The 10,059-nt window shown below is 36.9% G+C and overlaps 1 protein-coding gene across 1 annotated transcript in view; it reads left to right on the top strand.

The window, feature by feature from the left end:
* Spef2 (sperm flagellar 2) overlaps positions 1–10,059 on the top strand; it is a 151,266-nt gene that overhangs the window by 45,325 nt on the left and 95,882 nt on the right. Inside the window, exon 10 of the mRNA XM_026783829.1 lies at positions 5,713–5,881. Within this exon, the coding sequence (XP_026639630.1) occupies positions 5,713–5,881 (169 nt within the window). The remainder of the gene's footprint in view (positions 1–5,712; positions 5,882–10,059) is intronic.

The following is a 10,059-nucleotide window of genomic DNA, read 5'->3' as shown; positions in this document are numbered from 1 at the left end:
TTTTTTTTTTAATTAAATCATCAAAAGTTGGAAGACTTTTAATCCAGATCTTTTGAGATGGGAAGATCTCCCTCTAATCTGGCCCACATCTTCTAGGAGCAACTTATATATAGTACACGGAAGGAAACTATTGCTCTAGGTCTGCTTGCCTTCACTTTTGCTGGCACGTTCATTCCTTCACTGACATTAGAGCCTACTTTAGGATCTGGGCGCATACTGAAGACCAGCTGAGACAACCAACATTGTGGACTGAACAACTACTCCGTTCCTAAACTTTTCATTGATAGCCATTGTTGTAATAACTGGACTACAGCCTGTAATCCACTCTAATAAACTAGACAGATGATGATGAAGAAGATAGATAAATAGATAGATAGATAGATAGATAGATAGATAGATAGATAGATAGATAGATAGATAGATAGATAGACATTCTATCAATTATATTCCTCTAGAGAACCTTGACTAATTCACTATCCCAGGCCATAGATAGAGTGGTTTTCAACCTTCTTAATTCTGTGGACTTTTAATACAGTTTCTCATGTTGTGGTGACACCCAAACCATAAAATTATTTCATTGATACTTCATAACTGCAATTTTGCTACTGTTTCAATTCATAATGTTAATATCTTATATGCAGGATATCTGGTATGTAACTCCAAAAAGAGTTGAGACTTACAGAATGAGAACTGTTAACATAGAATAAACTTCAACAAACTGAAAACACTTAAAACTTGGAGTATGATCCTTGAGGAATAGAACCAAAGGAGAAATCTATGTATTTCAACCATGCTCCAGCAGAAGGCCATACATCAGTGAATGTTTAGACAGTACAAATTGGACTTAATGTGTAAAAATAAGACACAAAAGTTGGGTAGATAGGGAGGGATTAGGGATGAGGGTGAATGTGGTCTGAACTCTTTGTATGAAATTATCAGAGAATAAAAAATGGAGGAGAAACTCCAAGTACTTGGAAATTCAGAACACGTTTCTAAACAAATAATCCTCAGAGCTAATAGGAAATCTTAAGGGGAATATAAAAGTATACTGAATGAGATGAAATGAAAATACAACACAGGAAAGATTTTAAGACACAGCAAGAGCAGTGCTGGTGGAAAATTACAGGATAAACTAGTCTTAATAAAGAATATTAATTTAGCATCCCTGTCACTGGTACCTCAGGAATCTAAAACAAGAAAGGGGAAATACATCCAAAGTGAAAAGGAAGGAGATAATAAAGAGCAGAAAGAAATGGAGATGACATAACCTATGAGCATCAGGAAGAAAGCCGAGGATATTACCTCAGAGCCATTAGACACCAGAAGGATTAGCAAGAAGCGTGTGAATGATGGAGCACACTTGACTGTGCTAACAGAAGTGATGAGCCGACTTCTCAGAAAACAGATGTTGTAAAGCACCTCCATGAAATTTGGCAGACTCAGTTACTGGTTGAATTTGTAAAGGCCTATAACCCTTAAGGAAATTAAATTTGTAATTTCATGAGTCTTCAAAAGGAAATTTCCGTCCCAGATATTATTATTGAAGAATTCTTCCAAACATTAATAGCTAAACTTCATTTCCAAAACAATTATCACATGCCTTCCAGATAAGAAAAACAATCAAATTCCATTTTACTTTATGAAACCACTATTACCCCTTTATGCTATAATATAGATGAGACTATTATTGCATTCATATGCGAAATAAAGTAACTAGAAAGGAAGAATGTCTTAGAAGGAGTGCACACACCAGTTCTGTGATTCATGAGATACTGAATAGTATGAATTGTTAGTAGAAGGGCCAACACACAGATCAGTTGGTCAGAATAGCATAGCCCAAACACAGATCACCAAAAACTGACACACCTGATTTTGACGAAGATTCTAAAGTACTTTGATGTAATAAAGGCAGCCTTGTTAGGAAATAATACTGGTGCAATTAGATATTCACAGGTACAAAATTAAAAATTTTAATTGACCTGTAATATACTTTTCACATAACATGAAAAATTAAATGAAAGTAAGTCTTCAGTGGAACTATAAAAGAGGGCATAAACTTCTTCACATGAGAGAAATGTTTTGTTGTTCTATGAATAGCCAAAAAGGCCTTAGACATGGTACCAAAGCCATGATTTGTAAGAGAAAAACATGACAGACTGTATTTCTTTACAATGGAAAGCTTTTTGCTGTACAAGAGATAGAAGTAAAAAAAAATGGACTTTTATAAAATTAAACAGCTGCTTTGAAAAAGACAATAAGACATAGAAGTGGGTAGCATATTTATAGAACAATTTGAACGGAGGAATGGTAGATGGTGTGCATTCACTAAAGTTGCAGAAGGAAAACAAGGACTTCTCTACCTTCAGAAGCTGTTACCTGCCAACGGCTCCTACGTGATGAGGTCTCAGTCAGTTTGATTCAGTTGTGTGGGCCATGCATAGGCTGTCCATGCCTCAGCTGCTGATCATTTATCCATGTGCATATAGACAGCACTAATTGTAATCTCAGGGTACCGTGAGGAAGAAAAAGGAAGAAAAGAGGAAGAAGAAATGAACTTAGGAGGAGGATGATATAAGGGTGGAAATCCCTCAGGAGATGGAGAATGCAGTGAGTTGTTTATGTTCTACATTCACTGTACTCATATATGAAATTACCTGTAGCACAATTAATAAAAATCCAGAGACATATAAAGGGGTTCAACCTGAAGTTCAGAAAAGCCAAACAGCCAGCCACTGGCTCTTACCTCTACCTCAGTGCAAAATGGTGAGTCTGCCTCCAGGAATCTTCAGATTGAGACTGTGTGTGAGAGCTGTCTCCTCCCATATTATATACCTCTCTAGAGCTGGGGTTAAAGGTGTGCACCACTACAGCCTGGTTTCTTTGGCAAATTAGTGTGGCTACAGGGAATAAAGGTATGTGTCACCACTGCCTGGTCTGTGAGGCTGACCAGTGGGGCCCTTTTACTCTCTGATCTTCAGGCAAGCTTTATTTATTAAAATACAAATGAAATATCACTACAATTACTGAAGAATATGTAAGTTGAAGAAACAGAAAGAAATACAGAAAAAAAACTTTACTGGTAAACAAAACAAAATCAATCCAAACTATAACTTGCATCAAGGAAAGTAAAACATATTACTGAACAATACACTTAAAATTTCAATCTCATTAGTCATTAGAGAAATTTAAACTGAGATTGCAGTGAAAGATCATTCACACTTGCAGAATGTCTAAAGTGAGGGAAAATGACACCAAATGCTGCTCTCATTGATATTTAGAAAATCACTTATTCATCATTAGTAAGGGTAAAAAGGTAGCTCCTTTCTGGAAGATAGTTTGGAAATTTCCTAAAAAGCTGAATATGCAACTAGCATGGGGACATTTTTCCCTAAAAAGTTTCCAATGTATACTGACACAAAATCCTATGAACATATGCTGATAGAATCCATGGAGTAATAGCCTAATACCAATGGCTACACATATGTTGTCAGCAAGTGATGTTAATTTGTGGTATATCTATACCATGGCAGTTACTGAGCAATAAAAATAATAAATTATTGATACATGAGACTCTGATTGAGTCTCCAGATAATTGTGCTAAATGAATAGCCAATCCCTATAGCTTGTGTACCAGATGATTCTATTTATAGCATTGTTCAGGTCTTGTTTCTGCAGCAATTTCTAGTAGAGTCTGTTTCACAGTACATCCCTAGATACCCTGACTCTAACACTATGTCTTCCTCCTTTTCTGGGACATTCTCTGAGGCATAGATGCAGGCACTGTGATGAAGACATATCTGTTGTCCTTAGGCTCCTCACAATCCTTTAATTTTGGGGAGCGCAACATACTCCCCAAGTATGGTTTTCTGTGATGTTCTCCATTTGCTGTAAAGAGAAGAGAAGCCTCTTTGATGAGGGATTGTAGGTAGAAAAGATGTAACATGCTTGTCTAGCAAAGTGGTGAGAGTGGAAATACAATAAAAATAGGCAAAAATAGGCTATCAACTCGAGAGTGACAGGCTGCGGGAGAGGTTTGAGCGAGCTGGGAGGGGCTGGAGGATGAAAGGGATGGGGAAAGAAAGTGTTGTAATTCAATTTCAATTTAACACATAAAAAATTTTAAAAGGACAAGAAGTAGAGTGAAAGTGAGCAGACATAGGAGAATTGAGGTGTGAACATGATCAGTATATTGTATAAAATTCTCTAAGGATTAATAATTTTTTTTAGAAAAAGAATTACAGTTAAGAAGAAAGGGGGACATTTATGCAAGAAGTCCCTGCAAGTATCTTCCTTCCCCTGGAAAGTCAGTCAACACCTTGGGTGAGGGAGGGTGAGGTCAGAGTCCTGAGAAACAAGGTTGCCTATCAATAATCGTGAATTCTAGAGAGGCTGAATTCAAAAGCATTTCTCCTTTAGTCATTTTAGCTGTTGCTGTCCTTGCATCCTTCTGTGTGAGAAAAATTACAGTAAAGACCAGATAGCTGTTTTTTTCCATTTCTTTTTGTGAGTGGCGTAATTTAATGGATTGCAATTACAAAGCCAGAGAACCTCCACAAAGGTTGTACTGAAATCACCACTAAAAGGAACATTAAAACCCTGCAAGAAGGAAGGTAATTTTAGCCTTCCACTCAATAAGTGATAGAGTAAGAAAGGAGAATGGATGCAAAGATGATGAGAGCTGATTTTTAAGACCCTTGACCACATAGCCAGGAAAGATTTTTAGAACTGTACTTGTTGAATAACAGGTACTGCCTCTTCCAGCTCTTGATGGTCTCAATTTTAATTTATGTCTTCAAATACATTTATTCTAGGCACGCCCTATTCGGGGAAGCATAGAATATCTGATCTGCCCTTTTGTATCAGGGTTTGTCACATAGCATTCCTTCCAGCACCATCCATGTTGTAAATACAAAATTTTTGAGTTGTAATTTCAAATTCTAGATGAACCCTTTTTTCTTTAAAGAGACATTGTCAGAGTCATACCAACCTCCTTCTCTGACACATTTTGTTCCTCTCAGAGATGTTTTCTGGTCACTCTGTCCCGACTGTCTCTGAGGCATTCTTTAGAGCTCAGCTTAGGGGACATTTCTTCAAAAAGACTTTTCGCAAACCCCCAAATCCGGTCAGGTCACACTGTTACATTTTCCCATTGTATAATTCTCAGCTGAATCTCTTGTTTATGTAATTGCTTTTGCCTTTCTTCCTGGAGCTGGCTTTTGGAGGCTACAAAAGACATTCCCTATTCTGTTTTATGAAATGTCTGGAACTTAAACGTTGCTGAGTGTCACTGACTCTTCAAACATTTCTCGTTGTCTGTGGTGTAGAAGAACAGTTATCTAAAGCAGCGAGAGTGGTCCAAAAACTTAGGCTTTGTAATTCCCAGCATTGGTATCAAGTGACTGCAATCTGAAGACATAATTTTAAATGATCTAGCATTCTACTTCTGTAAGCAATGGCTAGAATAAATGCATACCAAGGCTCCTTTAATTTAACAGTTTACTTATGTGCATATCATCGTTACAGAAAAGTCTAATGTATGTGATCATTCTGACATTATACATGTGATAACCTTTAAACATGTTTGAATTAATCATTTCCCTTTAAGTCTAATGAAGGGAGTCATTTATATAAGGATTAAAAAAAGACCCAGTGATTAAAGTGTGTATGTCACTAAACTATGCATTAATCCCTTTTCTTCTTTTGTCCCAATAGTCTTATTCCACATAAGATGATGCACGATTGGAAAGAACTCTTTTTTAGTGGAAAACCCATCTATGAACAGGCTTCTCTTAAAAATGGGATTACAGAACCCACTGAGGAACATCTTATAGAGCTGGACAAAAGGAACTTGCTTGATAAAAATGATTATGAAGAATATAAGGTACATACTAATATGGAATAAACTGAGTGATTCAAACAATATAAATTCTTTTCCTTAGTGTTAATTTGTGGTACTGTACTTGATTCCTATTAGTGAAAACAGACATGTTATATTTGCATTTTCTCTTATATTAATTCATATATATACAACTAACTTTTACCTGTTCAAAATATTTATCATTGTTATCTACTGTTCACAGTAAACTGGAGCAGTCTAAAAATAATTAGCTATAATACATTAAGCAAACAAATGTCAGAAGGACACCTCACTAGAATTTTTCTTTTATGAGCTTTCTACCTTTGCTTCAAATATCATTGTTAAACAATCATTTCCAAAGCAATTTATCTCAGTAGTATATATTATTGCAGGCAAGATGGAAAGGAAGGGGGTTATGAATTAGAGTGACATAAATTCCTACAACATTTTATGCAAATAACAAGAATATTGGATACAAATTGTACATTTTATCTATTTTTAGTTCTATTTTATTTAATGCTTAAATTATATATATTTATGAAGTCCCCTGGTAAATTGGTATAGGTATACATATAATATATGGTTTATAACAATTTATGATATACTTTATATTGAGTTAAGAGAGGAGTTCAAAGAAATCATTTTTATTTCAAGGAAATGGAAATACCACTGCCTATTAGAAAGTTGTCTAGAAATCTTTGGGTAAAACAGTGGCATTGTCCACTGCTGACTATAGATATCAGGTATCTAATCCTTAAGCACTAAAGACATTTGGTACCTCAATTTATGAAATAATAATGTACCTATCTTATTTGGTAAATGTTGATGGTTTAGTCCAATGCATGGTGTATTGGATTTAAGTAATACATACTATTTTTTTTTTTTACCACTCAACTCTCCACATCCCACTTCATCTCAGCCTTATAATGTTATAAAAGTGGTGGCTCTTGAATGCAGTTTCCGGGTAAATGCACAACCATGGAGTAAAGAATGAGAATATTATTGTTAGAATAGCACTGACTTCTAGAAGGTTAGCAAATACAGTATGAAAACAGGAATGAATGATGGGGGATTAGTCTTAGTCATTTACAAATAGTGAAAAGTTATTAACATTTGCTATAAAGATGAATGCAGAAAATGACTTCATGGCAATGACCAGGGAAATGAACAAACTAACACTGATGTGTAGATATTAAAGGAATTTAAGACTCTGGTAAAAAAATAAGGAAAAAATATCAGATTATGGGAAATTAAATGTAAACCTTATTTTAATTGCCTGACCATATATATTTATTTCCTTGATAGGATTATTTATTTTGGATTGAGTAGAAACTTAAGAACTACATACAGATTTTATCTAGTTTGGCTGTGGAACTGTATGTGCACCTTATATGTCAACCCAAAAGATAATGTCTCATGGGAAAAGATGTTATTTGATAAATATCAAACTATGTTAAGGTATTAATTCCCATTATAAATTAAGAAGTCCAATTAAAGCAGAGTCATGTGACAGCTTTTGGCTGATTCATAATTCAGTATTTTTGCTCAGTTATTTCTTGGAACAGTCTGGTTGACTCTGTTCTTTTTCTCATAACTCAGGAGATAGGTAGGCCACCACTAAGAAGGCTCTGTGTTTCTAACTATTCTCGTTGTTTGGGAAATGCTTACCACAGGAACAAGCTTGTCTTACCCACATCCTGAGGCCCCTGGCATGTTTGTTTGGCAGGAAATTGTCGAGTTTTGTTAGGACTTTGTGAACATCTGTAAGTCAGTGCAATTCTTTTTGTGTAGTGCCTTTGCTGTTTTTCTTTTAATGAAAATTCCCTTGCAATTTCCTACTTTATGCATTTTGTTCTTTTTAACTGCAGAGTTAAATTAGGTCCTATGCAGATTGTCCAATAAACTGGTTTTTTTTTTAGTTATTGTTTACTATTATTAGTACTTTGTTCTTTTGAAGAACTTTATCTAAATATTTCTACATACAGGAAAATAAATATTTCAACTCATAAAATGTGTTATCAGTCTTGATATTCTATACAGAAGGATAGTTTATCCTGGTTTAGATCATAGACTAGTTGCTTGCCTATATTTGCTATTGCTAAATTTGTTCAGGATTTCTAATGCTAGAAGTTAAGGCAGATCTTCAGAAGCATTTGCATTCTTGGCATGCTTTATTGATATCCATACTTTCTATCCCTAAAGAACTGACATCATCCATGTTTGAGCTCAGGGCCCTAAGAATTCATACTCTCCTTGATAACCTACCATCATGCTCTATTTCTAGCATGGCTACTTGTATAGAAATGCTAGCCAATAACTAATGTTGCTAGAAATCTTCCTATCTGCTGAGAAGGAAGAGCATCATGAAACAGCCATCCTTGGGGCAGAGGGTGTCCCAGGCCATTGCAATAGGCTTAAGAGACTGAGTTATTTAGCAAAAAGGAGGAAGGCACTCTTAAGACCCAATAGACATAGGGAGTGGCTCAACCAAGTACCAGGTATTCACCCAACCCTTCCAGAATAACCACTAGCATAGTCACAGATAGCAGACAGACCCATGATTCATCCTGCTGAATTTGTGACCCTCCCAAAGCCCAAATGATGTCCTTTCTATGGTTCTGACTGGGAACAGTCTTCTTCCACAACATCTTACTAACAATTGCCTATTGACTGAGTTTAGGAGTTATAGCTGTCAGTTTCAACACCCATTGAGTCTGCATCTGCAGAGGCATCACTGCACCACGAATAATTTACATTTCCAGATCACTGAGAATAAAAAAGGATGGAATAAGTTACAAGCCAAAGTGTTGGCTACCTATAATCTTGAATCTAGTAAAAATATTCTTCAATTCACTATGGAGTTCCAGGTAGCAAGTGAAACAGTTGCTACTTAAGTTTTTCCTTTGTGACTGACTATGGGGCCAAGTTTGTGTTTCCTGGCAGTAGATTCCAGCTTCACCCTGGAGGTACATCCCTTCTGCCAACCTCAGACTCCTCTGGAATTTAAAGGCCAGACTGTCCAGGAAATACCCAACCACACCCATCCATGATTAGAAATCAAGCAACATATCAAAGCTGCCAGGATCCCTTCCCTGAGTAAATGCAGCATTTAAAACTGTTCTGAAACCTCCAATACAGAGCCCATCCCATAAGAGTTCTTTTGTAAAATTGCAGGCATGTTAATCACTTTCTTTCTGCCACCTTCTCAAATGCACTTACCCCACTGATACCTGGTTATTAAACCATTCCCATACAGTGTTCCAGAAGTCCCGTGTGGCTATCAGATCCCATGAGCTGAATAAGCAGTTAGGGAAGATAAATAAACACCCTTTCTGCCTTTCCTGACAATCCTGTGTCATTAGCATGAACTTGAGTTATGAAACACCTATAAAGCCTCAGCATTTTGGAGTAGTTGGAAGAAAGGAGGAATGGAGAGAGATGACAATGACAGCCAAAGAGGGACTAAAAGCTTCATTCTTGTCCCGCTTCTCTGTGAAACATGGCTTTCCCTCTGGAAAGCCAAAGTTCCCAAATGCAATGACTAGAATATTGGGTCCAGAACTTGTAGTTTAGAGCAGCAAGAGGTGTGTGTTTCATCACATTTAATGCTCTCTGTACACCAAGTCCTACCGCAAGAAGGTCAGCCAAGAGATCTGGGGAAGGATTTGTTGAGATTTCAGACCTAGAAGCAAGATGTCTGAAACTGTTTCTCAAGAGACCAGAAACATGAAGGAGCAGAGGTGGGATGGAGCCAAGTCCTTTGCAGTTAGCTGGTGGGCAAAGTAAGCTGGGTCAAAACGAGGTTAGAAAATGAAAATGAAGCTGGCAAGGAAGAGGACTTAGAGGCTTGGGAGCACGGTAGCTGATCGCTCTAAATATCTGGAGTGTCCACAGCTGATTTGCATGGACGTCGGTCATCGGATACCTTCTTTAAACTAGTTTAGCAGCCCTGAGGGAAATTCCCTTAGAGGAGTCTGACATAGACCAACCAGGTCACATACAACTTCTTCCACAGAGAAGATCTTACCTAATCAACACACCCTCTCCTGGACCCTCGGCTCAGCCCTGGTGCTTAGACCTTCCCACCTTTCCAGCTTGCAATTACCTCAGTCCTGACACCTCTTATGTCTTCTCTGGCGTCTTTGGTGTAGTCACTTTAGTTTCTGATGGATGATGTTTGGGCGATTCTGCTGTATAAGTGT

This window comes from Microtus ochrogaster, chromosome 19, assembly GCF_000317375.1.
Source record: "Microtus ochrogaster isolate Prairie Vole_2 chromosome 19, MicOch1.0, whole genome shotgun sequence".
In the NCBI taxonomy this organism is placed as follows: domain Eukaryota; kingdom Metazoa; phylum Chordata; class Mammalia; order Rodentia; family Cricetidae; genus Microtus; species Microtus ochrogaster.
The sequence above is the reverse complement of the archived record's forward strand: the minus strand, read 5'-3'. Positions and strand labels throughout refer to the sequence as shown.